Source organism: Rhamphochromis sp. 'chilingali', assembly GCF_963969265.1.
Source record: "Rhamphochromis sp. 'chilingali' genome assembly, chromosome: 2".
Taxonomy (NCBI): Eukaryota; Metazoa; Chordata; class Actinopteri; order Cichliformes; family Cichlidae; genus Rhamphochromis; species Rhamphochromis sp. 'chilingali'.
In genome coordinates, this window is record NC_137930.1 from 10,768,154 (window position 1) to 10,784,066 (window position 15,913).

Consider the following 15,913-nt stretch of genomic DNA (forward strand, 5'->3'; position numbering starts at 1 on the left):
AACATAAATAACATTATCAGAGGCCTGTATTATGAAGCAATATTATGGTCTTGGTGAGGTTAGTTTTCATTATTGAGGTGGTTGCTTGCCAGGGTACATCACAATGGTAACTTGCGGTAGAGTATATAGAAAAGTATATAAACCTGAAAATAGTATTACTGGTCATAAACAATATTGAGTTGAAATTTAACGTAAAAATGAATATATCCAGATCATATGCCTATCTCATCCAATCTGAAGCACCGTCTTCTGCAACACTAACATACTAAAGGTCCTTCATGACATCCATGATGGTTTTCCTCTTTTCCTCCTGCCTGACAGCTCCATCCACAGCATCTTTTGTCCAGTAAGCTGTCTTTACGGCACTTGCTCATACCATCTAAGTCTTGTTATGTGTGTGTGTGTATATTTAAATATATATATATATATATATATATATATATATATATATATATATATATATATATATCTCCTTGGTTATGTATTTTAAATATGCTTCAGTTTCTTTTTTAAGAGCAAGAAAACTCTGTTTAATATTTAAAAAGTACACTTTTTAGTTATAAAGTAGAGATTGACTACAAAATATTCTTTCTTTTATTTCGGAGGTGCTTAAAAGCGACATGACGTCATAAACTTGCGACGCACGTGTGAGCTTGGTGAGAGACGAGCGATGGCTCATGAGAGGCTACAATTCCATGAAATGGGCTTAGACGACCGCCTGCTAAAGGTAACAAACTTCGAGGCTGTCGGGGGAACTGTGAATTTTCAGGTGGAGAATAAAATCCTCCGAGAAGTTTGAAAATCCGACAGTTACTTCGGGAGTCGGAACTGCTCGCTCGGTGGCAGAGTTAAGTTTTTATGCAAACATGAAGTTGTGCGTAGGTGAAATTACTAGACATGGAAAAATGCTGGATTACAGAAGTAATAGAAATCATGTCCGCTGTTTTCTAGTATAGACGCCGTTTCGCACTTTTATCAAAAGCTAATAACAGTTTGATTACCCTACATTGTTTTTGACTTTCTCCTGGTTGTAACTGCCTTCCTAGTATCCCGTTTATCATGTATGACAAAATCCGGTTATAACGATATTTACTTAAATGGGCATTCAGTTAACCCATAAATGATGATTTCGACATAAACATGCATACACAGACGCCACATTGAGGGAGGGGGCTCACCCGTTGCTGCGACCCGTCAGCGCGTCCGCCATATTGAATTTGTCCTTCTTTTTTAGCAGCAAAACTACTACAAAAATTATAGATCCGTGTTTCATTGTATGCAACAAAATTTTACGGTTAGAATGTAAAACAAAAAAGGGCTAGTTCCAATTTTTGTTTTGCAAATGTAAGGTGCACTACAAATTAAATGTGTTTATTATTATTCTTGTTGTTGTTGTTAATAGACAGCTGTTCTCCCTCAGCTACAGAGAACAGCTGTCTGTTCTCTCCCTGTTCTCCTCTCCAGCTCTTGGCTGCTTCTGGCTTCTCTTCCTTCTAATCTTCCACACACAATTTGTCTTGGCCTATCGTCAAGGGTGGAAAGTGTCTATCCTGTCACCTCTCACTTTGCAGTGTGGGTTTCTTAGTCTCTCTTGACTTTGGACACTTCAACCATGGCATTTAACAGATATTTTATAAAATGTTGCTATTTTTGTTAACTTGCAAAATGAAAACACAATTTTGACTTAGAATCCCATGGACATATTTTATATATTTTAATCAAAAGGAAAAACTAAGAAAGGTGAAATGGGACATAAAATCCTACAGAAATAATAATAATAACTTTTATTTAAAAGCACCTTTCAAGACACTCAAGGACACTAAACAATAGAGTAAAACACATACCGGTAGTAGAACAATGACAAAATGAAGAACAAAAAAAACAAACGCATACACACAAGATAAAATAAATAAGGTTGGGCAGATGTACAAATTTTATGTGTAACAAGTTTATTCCTGGACCACTTCACTTCGACTGTCCGTCATTTTTGTTCAAAAGATTTCTTCACCAATATGCAAAGCATCTTGGGATAGGGTGGGCCTCGAAGGGGGCTGCATTTGGGGGAGCCAGCTCAGAGTCTTTGCTGTATGTGTGTGTGTGTGTGTAAACAAATTCCAGCTCCATGTTACACTGCTGCTGCTGTGTTGCTAGTCCTTTTGTTGAAATTTTTTTGCAAAGTTTGTTTGTTTTTGTGGACATGCTTGCTGCTTTTTCATTCATTTTCAGTCCAGCCCTGTACCTCCCTGTTTTCAGTGGGTTTTTTGTTTTGTTTTGGGGTTTGTTTTTTTTTTGTGTGTGTGTGTGTGTGTGTGTTTTAAGCACTTAAGTGTAGAAAAAGTGGTTGTGTGATTGAGTAAATGAGACATGTTGTATAAAGCACTCTGAGTGCTCAAGTAGATGAGAAAACTGCTCCATTTACATTTAGCACAGCAGTCAACATGGGTGAATGCTCTGCACCAAATATTAAACTGAGATTTGTCTGACATTTGTCTGTGTCACTATAATAATTTGTTTCACCTCTGGGTTTTTTTGTTTTTTATTCTTGACTCAGGCAGTCGCAGATCTGGGATGGTCAAAGCCCACTCTGATCCAAGAAAAGGTAATCCCTTTGGCTTTAGATGGAAAGGACCTTCTGGCTCGAGCCCGGACTGGGTCTGGGAAGACTGCCTCATATGGTATACCTGTCATACAGCGCATCCTGGCTTCCAAACAGGTGAGAAACAGCAATAATGTTTTTGGAAGCAGATTCAAATGCTGAGTTTACACACTGTAGGTTGATATTACTTTCATCTTAGATGATCTCTGCACCTTAGAGAATGTGACTATCCAGATTTGGTTTTTTGTTTTTTATTGTTTAGTGTATAAAATTGAAAAAACAAAATGGTGTTCCCATTGCTTAGGATGATGTTTTCTGTTCTCCAGACAATTTGTTTTACTCCAGAGTTGTTTATTCACTGTTTGTTGTTTCTCCTGTTAGACTGTGCGTGAGCAAGATGTGAGGGCTCTGATTGTGGTGCCAACCAAAGAACTGGGTCACCAAGTTCAGATTATGATGAGACAGTTAACAGCGTACTGCTCCAGGGACGTCCGAGTGGCCGACATCTCTAGCAAGGTTGATCTGTCAACACAGAGGTCAGCACATTTCTTTCAGTCAGAAAGCTGAAGCGGTCTGTTCAAATAAAGTCTGTGTGGGAGACACTGGTCCACGTGGTCTGAATAGTTTTTATTTATCGTTTAACTTCACGGAAAGAGTACTCCACAGAAAAAAAACACAGTGACCTCAATATTGCTGTCATCAGGTTACTTTTGTTCTCACTTTGGTTCTGATTAGTGCCAACATGTATGGAACACGTCAGAAGATGGGTGCAGCTGTGTGTGGCTACAGTAATCTCTAAAACATTGTGGAGGCCTCGCCATGCTTTAGAGCTGCATTTCAGCCAGTGGTGTTTGGGATCATGTCAATACTGATGGAATTATGAATACAGTAAAGTAGAATTTGATCTATCATGGTACAATGCTACTGTAACGTCTGTATTTGATTTCATGGTACGGTCATTTTTTTAGTATTTTATTTATTAATTAATTTCTTTTTTTTTTTTTGTAAATCTGCAATCATTTTGCTAGTGAACAGTCCTCCTTGTTCTTTTGATTTTAATTGCTCTTACCCCTTCCTGTTTTATGCTTTGCTTGGGTTTATTGTTCTGTTGTGCATTTAGCAAGCTCAAAAGTCCCTGATTGTGTGATAAGAATCTAAAGACTTCAAGTGCCTGCATTTTTCCACAGTATTGCAGTTATATAATATTTTTAAATCCGCAAAGTGTAATTGTGGACTTCATAGATTAATAAAAAAGTCCGTGTTGTCAAATGAGGAGATGTATTTTAAATGATCACTTTTATGTGTGGACAGGCCCATTTTAATGGAGAAGCCGGATGTAGTTGTGGGGACGCCATCCCGTGTGCTTGCCCATCTCAACGCACAGAACCTGGTCCTGCGTTCTTCTCTTGAGATGCTGGTGGTAGACGAAGCCGACCTAATCTTCTCTTTTGGCTTTGAGTCTGACCTGAAGAACTTGTTGTGGTGAGAGTGTACAGATTTTCACCAGAGGGAACTCGCTTCATGCAAGCGTCTCCTGCTGCTGTTTGTTTTAAAATTTGCATTAGAAAGGTGGTGTTTTTGTTTGTTTTTAACGTCCGGGATTTAAATGAGAGATTCCCAGCCTGTTTTAGGTGAAAGTTGCATGAAACTTACATGTGTAATAGTGTTATAGGTTATAGCCTTCTTATGAATATGACACGAGCTAATAATGTTTTCAACTCATCCATTTTCCAAACTAATTTAAATGTAAGAGGCAAAGAAGAAAGAAGTCTCTTTTTTCACATCATAGTTTTCTTCTGTTCTTGTTCTTAAAATCTCAAACTTGGTAAAAAAAGAAATGAAGCAAAAATCTGTTTTAGATTGGAGCATCAGTCTTTTTCAAAGACCACCAAACATACTTTTCTTCCCTGCAGCCACAAGTTGCCTGTGTTTACATTTAGTTTGGCTTCAGTTGGGTTTAGGTTAGTTATTGTAGCCTTAATGTCAAATTTAACTGTTTTTTTTTTTATCTTTCTTTCTTTTCTTTTTTTTAAAACAGCCATTTACCAAATATCTACCAGTCTTTCCTGATGTCTGCTACATTTAATGAGGATGTCCAGAGCCTCAAGGAGCTGTTGCTGCACAATCCTGTAATGTCCCCTTAACACTCACTTGATCAAAGGTTTATTGTTTTCTATACAATTGAATGTTTAGATACATTATTAATAACATTTGAGTTACTTCCTGTCAAGTCAAATCAGCCCTGCCTTTCTCCTTCAGCCTCAGGTATCAACACAGATTTCTCCCAGAGACTCCCACTTACTGAATATATTTATTCAGTATTTATTATTAGATTTACTATTATTATATTTTTTCTTCCCTTAACCCCCAACCAGTAACAGCAAATGGCTATATAAATTTAACAGAACACAGTAATTGCACTTGGGTTGAGAACAAAAGAAAACAATCATACCGTTCATACCATAAATTTGTTTCTAACAAATTTATGGTATGAACGTGATTCAACCCAAATACTAGTAAGTTTGAGATACACACCTTCCCACCTGAGATGTGGCGGGGCATCATAGAAGCGAAGGTCAGTACAAGTTAGCAACTAGCCACCTGATTCGGACCAGAGTAAAAGAACTATAGTTGTGAAAACACTCTTAGCCTGCTATGTTTCTAATTAATACTGTACAGACTGAGACCAAGAGTTAATTTCACACAGTGTGAATTGATCATTGTTGTATTATCATTATCAGTGTTCTCTTCTGCATTGTGCAGTTAAAGACTTGCGCAAAGTAAATGAGTACAAAAAAACATAACTTTATTCTCTTGCGAAAACCTTAGTGAAGAATAAGAGTGAAGTTTAAGCTGCAGTCAGAGGTGATATGCAGGATGTGTTGATGTTTCTGGTTTTGTCTTGACCCACACATCCATTTTGAATATGGTGTTTTGTTAGGTGATACTGAAGCTTCAAGGATCCCAGCTCCCAGACAGCAGCCAGCTGCAGCAGTACAGCATCAAATGTGAGGAGGAGGACAAGTTTCTACTTGTGTACACACTGCTCAAGCTGTGCCTGGTTAAGGGGAAGACGTTATTGTTTGTGGGAACTGTGGACAGATGCTATAGACTCAAACTGTTTCTCGAACAGTTTGGCATTCCTGCCTGCGTCCTCAATTCTGAACTGCCGGTCCAGTCCAGGTGAGAGGAGAATTCACAGGACAGTGTTATATACATTTTCAGGTTTTTTTTTTCAACTTGGTTCTGTGTGGAAATATGAAGGTGTACAGTCACCTTATTCAGAGCACAACATTGGGCTATATACAGTGTAATTATTGAGTTTTCTCCTGATGTTGGACTGATGAACATGAACATAAGTGTTAAAAAGGCCAGAGTTCCTTTGTAACCATCTAGACTGTTGCAGTAAACTTTATTGGTCAATGACTCCCGTGAAGAGGGACAGTCAATTTCATTGATTTTATACGCAATGTGACAGTGCAGATGATTCTGTAATATTTCCTTAAATGATTAACATCAGAACCTGCATGAAACATGCGCTTTGAAGATCAGACTTTAGATCCCAAGATTGTGTAAAAAAAAAATTAAAAGAATTGGGCTCAATAAGCATGCGAGTATCTGTGAGCACAGTAAAAGGAGTCCTTCAAATATTGCACTTTGCAGCCAATAGCTGCTCCAGCTCCACTAGCTTAGACTGCAGCTGATGGTCTTTGTTCTGCACCGTAGCCATGGGGAACTGTGTAGCAGCACAAATCCAGTTTTGAACTCGCCACATTGTAAAATGCCCTGCATGTTTTGAAGAAAAGTTAGTACTGCAGTCTAAGTTGGTGAAATTAAGGTAAATTTACCTGTGGGTTAGGGTTGGAACCTCTGTTGATAAATAGCTGGATAACTTAAAGAACAAAAACTACCGTAATCAATAATCAGTCTAGACAGCAAAGTAACAACAAAGGATCACGTTTCAAGGCACTATTGGAGAGGCTTGTGTAGTGTTACACAGAATAGTCTGTCCACAAATATAAGTATCATAGTTTTGAACTATTAATGCATCTGTTTTAAGATTTTTGTGTATTTGCTTGTTTTCTTTTTAAGTGTCTTGTTAATTTGGACCCGACACGGCACATGACACCCACAATAGTAAAAGTATACTGTAGCAGGCAGTCATCCAGTATGTATGGTGCATTATTGATTCCTTTCTCTTCTCTCTGTGTTTGTGTTTTGTATCACTCTGTTGCAGGTGTCACATCATTGCCCAGTTTAATCAGGGGTTTTATGACTACATCATCGCCTCAGATGAGCAGAGTCTGACTGATACAGCCGCTGCACCACAGACGACTGCAGGGAAAGAGAAGAAAAAGGCCCAAAAGAAGGGAGGAAAGTAAGTCAGACTATTGATTAACACTCAAATAAAAAATATTAGAGAGATAATATTCTGAAGCAGCACAAGATGGGGAAAAATGCCATAAGGGGGAAAACTAATGTTAGTAGAATACATTTTATGTGATGTTTCAGTAACCAGTTGGACTTTCTCAACAGTGTAAAACTACAGTTTATATTCTTAAGTATAGACAACAGTGAAGTCTTTTGGTGCTGGTTACCAGAAATGGTGCCCAGGGTTCGTACGGGTGCTTGAAATGCTAGAAATTGCTTAAATTTTAACATTGCCCTTTCGTGGTTTGAAAAGTGCTTGAATTTTGGATGTGGTGCTTAAAACTGCTTGAAACTATAACTGTCTTTCATTCACCACAAATACCTATCTGATTGGATAGTTCTTTTTTTCTCCTTCACATATAGAAATTAAATGAGTCACAAAGTCTAAAAGCAAAATTTCTCCGCCTGGGCTGCCTTGCCACTGTTCTCCATGCCTGTCTTACTGTACATGATGTTGTGAGTGCAAACACTTTAAAGGGGATAATTTAGGACTTTAACAATATTACAGACAGTAATATAGTCAAACAAAAGGCTCCAGTCTCTCCACGACCCTTATCAGGGTTAGCAGGAGAGGATGGATGGATAAATGGAAGCTTTCAGGTTGTTGGTCTTTATCAGTGGAAAAAGAGTTTGATGGTCAGTTGGATTGCTGAAGTTGAGATTTTACCATTTCAATAAATACATTTAAACCTTCTAAACAAGCTGTGTTTGCAGCCACATTGAAAAACCCACATTATGTGGCGTAACCCATGTCGTCAGATATTGGATGATAGAACCAGCCTATTAAAAATTGCATTTGGACACTGTATTGACTGTTTTGTTGTCTCTTTAGAGCTAAAGATAAAGAGTATGGAGTGTCAAGAGGTGTGGACTTCCAAAATGTTGCCAATGTAATTAACTTTGATTTCCCAAAAACTGCGGAATCGTATATTCATCGAGTTGGAAGGTATGTACAGTTTCTTTTAAAAAAATGACATGATAATCTTTACTAAAAATCAAACTCTGATGGCCACTTTTATTCTTGCAGAACGGCAAGAGCAGACAACCCGGGCACCGCTCTGTCATTTGTATCTCATACCGAGCTTGGTTTGCTGTCAGAGGTGGAGGAAGCTCTCACTGGGGGTAATGAAGATGTGTTTTGATCTAATTTTAGGCCTACACCTTTTACTGACTTTTTAATGTGAAAATTAAGTAAAAATGGAGTTGCAGAGAGATCCACTTGCATTAATATCATCATTATCATTATGACTGTTTCTGTGTTGATGACTGTAGCATGTTGTTTTTCATTTTACTTTAAACACAGTTAGGCTATGTTCACTTCACATGCGAAAAAGGCCCACATCTAGTTTTTCGCTGAATAAGTGAAATGGTAGACCGTTTCTCTAGTTAGTCAGCTTCACCTTCTACAGCTGCATCAGAGTTTGATGTGTCTCAGTGCTAAAATATTGAACCTCAGGGAGTAGTATACAGTGCTGTGAACAAGTACTTGCACCCTATATCTTTTTGCATATTTGTCACATTTGCATGTTTCACATTATCGAAGAAATTGATAACCAGACTAAACACAAACTGCAGTTTTTAATGTTTTGTTTTGCTGGAAACCTGGTGGAAGTATGGATTCTGCTGTCTACCAACAAGTGAAGGGAAGACAAATGTACAAAATAACTATGAAATCAGGATGGGTGCAAATACTTTTAGAGTGTAGCATGATATTTAAATGGAGTGAGATAATTTTTTGTAAGTTGTTTTTATTCTGTTTGTGTTTAGATGAGACCAATTCTCCCCTCAAACCTTATGAATTTAAAATGGAGCAGATTGAAGGCTTCAGGTACAGATGCCGGGTGAGTATCCTCCTCCTCCTTTTGGAAGCTCAATTTAATTCCAAAAATGGCAAATTCCTCAACATTTGCTGATTGTTGGCATTAGTTAAGTCTATGGCTGAACAACAAATGGAAAAAACAAACAAACTTATAATCAGTTTTTCATATCAGCACAAGCCAGTATACTCTGTGCCAGTCCCTTCGCCCTTGTAAATGGGGAGCGTTCCTTCAGGAAGGGCATTTGGTGTAAAATCTTGGACAAATCAAACATACTGATCAAAAAAGATTTCCCTACCGATTGGTCAAGTTTTGACTCAACAATGACCACCTCTCTGGGCCAACAGGGTGTTAGTGTTGGCTGAAAAAAGAAATGGGAAAGGGGGAAGACATGTTAGGAGGCAACAAGAGAGAAGGAAAGGCAGGAGAAGGAGGCAGAGGATGAAGAGCGGAAAGATTTTTGGCTCAGTTGAAGGAGGGAGATGTGTGGGAGAGACAGCGGTGGACCTTCTGACAAAACTGTTTTAAAACAGTCTTGGAGAGTGAGACAGTGAGGCTAAAGAATGGAGAAAAAGTGTACTGGTAGGGATGAGACATATCACGAAGGTATGGGAACCCGTTGTTGAAGTTAGGCTAAGAAGGGAGGTGACAGTTAGTGAGCAGCAGTATTGCTTCATGCTGAGAAAGAGCACTACAGATACAATGTGTTGATGGAGTAGGTCAGAGAAGCCAGAAGCAGTTGCACTGTGTATTTGTGAATCTCGGTTAACAGATGAGGTTGGCAGGAATCCCTATGTTTGCAGATGACATTGTGATGTTAAGTGAGTGAAGTATACAGAGAAGAAGAACAAAAGTCAGTAGAAGCATGACAGAAGGCAGGTGCGTGAATGGGAGGCAGCCGGGTAGAAAAATGCTAGAAATAAAGATGGTGATGAGTTCCTTGGTTGTTCATCGTTTGACCTTTGGACTGTGTCTGTTCAGTTGTCTTGTGTAGTAATGCCATCAGCTGAGTTTTCGAGCACATGATTGATTTGGTCCAGTGCTATTCTCATTGTGCCTTTTGTGATGTCTGTCAAATTTCAAGTTCTACTTTATGTTGACCATTTCTCATATTTCTTTTGATGGAAAGACGAGGAAAGATAACCATTTTTATCGTTTTATCGCCAAGTCCTAGCCCCTTTTTTTTCTTTTTTAAGTGTAATGTAAGGGGAATTGATTATTTTTAGTTTTTCTTTAGGACGCAATGCGCTCAGTGACAAAGCAGGCAGTGAAGGAGGCCAGACTAAAAGAGATCAAACAGGAGCTGCTCAATTCAGAAAAACTTAAGGTGAGAGATGATTTTTTTTTCTAAAGACAGAGGAAGGCAGAAGTGTTTGAACACGTTTTGATTGCATGCTTGTGCTCTCACTCAGACATACTTTGAGGACAACCCCAGAGATCTGCAGCTACTCCGGCATGACAAAGACCTCCATCCTGCTGTTGTCAAACCTCACCTTAAGAATGTACCTGAGTATCTCAGTAAGTGTCTGATTATATATGAATATCACCCTAACCAAAATTTTCCATTAAGATATTTTTCCTGTTTATAATGTATATTGTTTATGCTAAAAAATATTGATCTTCTACTTCCATGATGCCATGTAGGTCTTGGCTAGTAAGGAGTGATTTGTGTGAAATAATTCATTTTTTTTGTTGAAAGTTTGACTCTAAATGCAATACTGAAAGAAACTATTACCCATGAGCACATCACATTAACAATTAGGTTTACATAGTGTTAGCTCAAATTTGGATAATTTCTTCTAAAATTCTGTTAGTTAATTTTTTATTGAAGGAAATTAACATTAACAGAACGTCATTTTTTTTTATTGTGAAAAATGTAATTGGGCGAGATAACTGAAAGTTGGAGTTAAGTTACAGTAGCATATTTTCAGAACTTACAGAGCTTAAGTTACACTGTGTAAAATTTCACCACTAGATTGCAAATTTCAGTCAAGTTGAGTTTTGTTTTCTTACGCCTCCCAATTCAGTTCAATAATCCTAGCCATAATGGTTGCTGTAGGACAAAAAAATGTTAATCAGCTGTCAATATGTGGTCAAATCTATTTACGCCGAAAGAATTCGATACAAATCCACGAGTCAGTCTGATGACAGTGATACTGAGTTACTGAAGAGATCTAAACTTTTCTGTCAGTAAGTGCTTCTGTTTGTCCTGTTGTTAGTCATTGTTTGTAAAACTGTCATATAATGTGACTGAGCAAACTATTCATCAGAGCAGAAAGTACATTTTTTAGGAAACTCGAACCTAACATTAGCTGGTATATTGCTAGCATATAATCAGCTATTGTTAACTGGCTTGTTGTTAGCTGTCCGGAGGTGGGATGGTCACATGTCTAATTTGGTTGACCATAAGCATTTGCAACAATATCAGGAATAAATAAGAATGTTTACATATGTTTTTGTATGTTAGAGGCCTGACTAAAGACTTCAGATGAGGAATGAGGTGAAAAGATGGCGTCTTATAATGATGCCTGTTGTGTTGTCTCTTCCCTTTGCATTTTTGCTTCTTTTGTGGAGACAGTTTCTCAAATGAAAAAAATATAAGAATGATCCTTCATATGTTGAGTGTGAAAGTCGACAGACAAATTAAAATTTGTCTCAGTGGCACGCAAATGCCTACGTGTTTCTTCTCTTCTGCCTTTGGTGTACTGCACATGTGGATCCTTCTCTGTCCACATACATAAAACGCAGTTAACGCAAAATGGCAAATCAGCCACTGTGTTCAAGATGGCAGGGCAAGTAGGGCTGCTCAATTAATCGAATTTTAATCACGATTACGATCTGGGCTTTCAACGATCATTCAATGACTGAGCCGATTATTAGCCCCTCCCTCATTTATCCGCGACACCTTAAAGGCCGGTGTTCCAGATCTACTGGCGTTTAGATCAACTGGCGTTGGTCGAACAGATGTGTGGCAGACTTGCGTTTCAGGAGCTGCTACCGACAAACCAGCAAAAAAACGCCAAATGTGTCATCTGTGACACTTGTGAGGTTGTCTCAAACACACTCCGTCAGTCGTGATGCTGTTGAACAACAAAATGTATAAAAATGTGGCGAGTTTACCTGGTGATATCCTCATGCGTGACGCGATCGCGAAAACAGCAAACAAGTAACACCATGGCGATGTTGTTCACAGGACAGCAAGAGTAAACGATCGGGAGACTCTTGTCGTCGTTATCGTTCCCCTCGCACGGTTTATTTCTCCGAATTCAGCGTTTTTGCTTCACAACTACAGCGAGCAGTTTACTTTGTGCACTAACATGGACTCGGGTCAACCAGCGCCACCTCTGGCCAAGTGCCACAGCCTACAGCCAGATCAACTTGTGACACACATCTGCACCACATTTGAATTCGTTTCATGCACAACACATTTGTACCTTTCAATTGCACCTTCTGCACAGGGGAAGTCCACACACACTGTGTGGTACCACTTTCCACAGAAGGTGCATTCAGTCTGCAAGATTGAATGAGATTGTCAGAGTCATTGTCTGACTGTTTATTACTAATCACTGTGTAACTGCTGTACATTCAGCGTAACTGCCATCTCCTTACACATGTTTATTAGATTAACCACACTTATACAGACTGTATATAACAACCAACTCTAACATGTTTGTTCGCAGAGAAAAGACACAGACAGACTACGCTAACGACACGTGATGTTACAAAACTAGTGAAATATTAGTGTCATTTCATTCTTTTCAAAGGTTTATTTGCATGACGCACAAACAGACACAATTGAAAGGTACAAATGTGTTGTGCATGAAACGAATTCAAACGTGGTGCAGATGTGTGTCACAAGTTGATCTGGCTGTAGGCTGTGGCACTTGGCCAGAGGTGGCGCTGGTTGACTCGAGTCCATGTTAGTGCACAAAGTAAACTGCTCGCTTTAGTTGTGAAGCAAAAACGCTGAATTCGGAGAAATAAACCGTGCGAGGGGAACGATAACGACGACAAGAGTCTCCCGATCGTTTACTCTTGCTGTCCTGTGAACAACATCGCCGTGGTATTACTTGTTTGCTGTTTTCGCGATCGCGTCGCGCATGAGGATATCACCAGGTAAACTCGCCACATTTTTATACATTTTGTTGTTCAACAGCATCAAGACTGACGGAGTGTGTTTGAGACAACCTCACAAGTGTCACAGATGACACATTTGGCGGTTTTTTTTTTGCTGGTTTGTCAGTAGCAGCTCCTGAAACGCAAGTTTGCCACACATCTGTTCGACCAACGCCAGTTGATCTAAACGCCAGTAGATCTGGAACACCGGTCCGTGAAAATATTGTCGGGCATAAACCGGTCCGTGGCGCAAAAAAGGTTGGAGACCACTGATTAAGAGGACCCGAGGGAAGCTCGGAAAGCTAAGCAGAAGTTATTTGGAGAGGAGAGAGTGACTGCCTTTGGTTGAAAAGAGAGGTTAAAAAAAACTTCAGTGGTGTTGCACACTATTTTATATTATTTTTTAAAGTCATTGTTAACCCTTTAAAGCCGGTCAGAGCAGCACGCTCCGTTTTGCGTAACTATTTTTAAATCCCTGTAGAACCTGAACCGTGTAAGCTAGCGCAATAATTTGTTTTGCATATGAAACCGGAGGAGTTGTACTTGCATCTTATGCCATCAGCTTGTCCTCGGTCACGGTTTCCTTCCACATAAAGCTTTGCAAAAATTGCATAAAAAGCGCTTGCAGGAACAAAAACATAATATTCCAGAAACACGCTTTGCCGATCCGATCAGCTGTTCGTAACACTTCCCACAGTGAAACAGACGTCAGCGCGAACTGTCGCATGTCCGCCATTTCCTGGCCGAAACCGGAAGTGACGTCATTTTCGCGGAAAATGTAGTTTTTTTTACTTGTAGGCCTTAAGGCCTTAAGACCAGTATAGGCTTATACTGGTCATGTTAGACTTTTCTGAATAGTTTCTGGGATGCTTAGAACTCGAATTGCACTGCTGGAAATAGTTTATTTTGATGCACCTGCTGTTTTCTTTGCAAATTTGCATCATAGGATTGTTTTTTCATTTTTCCTGCAGTATATAAAAATTGCTGTATCTCCAAAATAAAACTATGAAGACACTCAAAATAAATTTCCTGTTGTTGTAAACTATTTTTTGCAACTTTTTTGTATTTAAAGTTTTGAGGGATAAACCTCTTAAATTTCTCCAAGTAGAAATATATGTAAAAAAAAAAAACCCAAAAACGATTTTCAATTTTTTTGTAGTTTATTGCACTTTTTTGCAATTAATGTAGTTACTATGGACTTAATGCATACATATTATTAAAATATGGGCTATAACAGTTGTATAGCAACTTGAAATGCTCCCACAAATGGCACTACAACATGTAAAAAAATAATATAAGCTCTGGCGGACTTGGTTCTGTAGTAGGTCTTAAAGGGTTAAATAAATATCGTCAAATAATCGAGATCTCAATTTCAGTGAAAATAATCGTGATTATCATTTTTGCCATAATCGAGCAGCCCTAAGGGCAAGCATGGTGGCTTTCTACTCCTAAGTATGTTTCATGGATTAATTTATTTTATAAGGATGCATCAGTGTGCTGGAAGATCTAATTACAATGTATCGATGTATATTTGAGTATGCAATTTTTTTTCATTTTCATTTCACTTTCCTGCAGTTCCTGAGGCACTGAAGGGCGTGGTACATCCACTGACAAGCAGAAGAAGGCGGAGAAAAGAGATACAGAGACCAGGAGGAGTCATCAAGAGCAGTTTTAAGGTGAGATTTGGTTGGAAGGGACACCAGATCTTTGATACGCCACAGATCTGTGTAATAGTTTGAATTCTGTTCCAGGTTTCACCTTTTTGGCATATTTTTTGTCATGTATTTTCTGTTTCACTGTGAAAACAAACTGTATATCTATTAGATTTTAGTTAAACAAAATCAGGCAATTTGAGTTGTGAGCGTTTGTACTATTTTCTTACTTCTAAATTTCAGTTCACTTTTACTTATAATGTACCAAATGAGAACAGTTGCTTCAAGGCATTTTATATTGTAAGGCAAACACCCTATGATAGTACAGAAGAAAACCCCAACAGTTGAACGACCCCCTGTGTGCAAACACTTGGTGACATTGGGAAGAAGGAGCTTCCTTTTAATAGGAAGAAACCTCTAACAGAAACAGGGAGGGGCAGACATCTACTGCAGCTGGCAGGATAAAAGACACAATCTGATAATAATGAATTATAATAGTCTAGCCTAGATGTAATAAATGCATGAACTAGTTTTGAGCATCACTCTTAGATGACACGTTTTATCAATTTTATTTATATTGATATTAGGTGTTTGGGTGGTTGACGAAGACGGATTTTCTCCTGTCACTTTCTCGTCATCCCTGACGTGCTCTCCGTTGTTTTTTCCCTGCTAATTTTAGCATCACACGGCACAGCTTCTGTATCACGTGGTATAAGGCTCCGCCCTTGTCATTTGTTGAGCAGGAAGAGTGAGCGCTTGTTTTCATGCAGAGTACGTCCCGGATCAAAATGCGGTACAATCGTCGTCGTCTTTTTTTTTTTTTTTTTTTTTTAATCGTTGTCATTTGGAAATGAGATCGCACATAAGTATGAATTGAGATCGCGATTTTCTAACGATTAATCGTGCAGCCCTAATTGATATTAGTGAGATGCCATTTTATGTCTTTTACAAAGCTCACAATATAAAATGTATATTAAAACAAAAATGTCCAGTTAGTTTGATGAAATCACCCCCTTGTTCTGAGCTAATGTGTTCCCTTTTGGTTTTGGTAGAAGAACATCCGGGGGAAGAACCCACTGAAGAGTTTCCAGTACACTGGAGGGAAAAACAGAAAAGGCAAAGCGAGCCAGTCATAGCCGTTGGAACACACCTGAATGCGTTTGAGTTGCAAATGTTATTACACTCATACACCAGTCTATTATATCTCATTAGCAATATCTGTTTTATTTGATCCATTGAATAATTAACTGTATACACAGTGCATTTGCTCTGTATAATTACACATGTTGGAATACATTTTT

General features: G+C 38.6%; 2 protein-coding genes across 2 annotated transcripts in view; one reads left to right on the forward strand and one right to left on the reverse strand.

Moving 5' to 3' along the window:
• Positions 1 to 2,530, reverse strand: part of LOC308387790 (dual specificity protein phosphatase 26-like) — a 16,189-nt gene extending 13,659 nt beyond the window's left edge. Inside the window, exon 1 of the mRNA XM_080868065.1 lies at positions 1,179 to 2,530. Coding sequence (XP_080724191.1) covers positions 1,179 to 1,273 — 95 coding nt within the window. The 5' untranslated portion in view covers positions 1,274 to 2,530. The remainder of the gene's footprint in view (positions 1 to 1,178) is intronic.
• On the forward strand, positions 587 to 15,909 carry ddx56 (DEAD (Asp-Glu-Ala-Asp) box helicase 56). Its single transcript, XM_080868053.1, has 14 exons — positions 587 to 727; positions 2,552 to 2,713; positions 2,978 to 3,132; positions 3,908 to 4,078; positions 4,635 to 4,725; positions 5,538 to 5,779; positions 6,834 to 6,974; positions 7,860 to 7,973; positions 8,055 to 8,149; positions 8,795 to 8,868; positions 10,082 to 10,171; positions 10,257 to 10,362; positions 14,536 to 14,636; positions 15,665 to 15,909. Exons 1-14 carry the CDS (start codon positions 671 to 673, stop codon positions 15,746 to 15,748), a joined length of 1,683 nt encoding a protein of 560 aa, XP_080724179.1. The 5' UTR covers positions 587 to 670; the 3' UTR covers positions 15,749 to 15,909.
• The last annotated feature ends 4 nt before the right edge of the window (positions 15,910 to 15,913 follow it).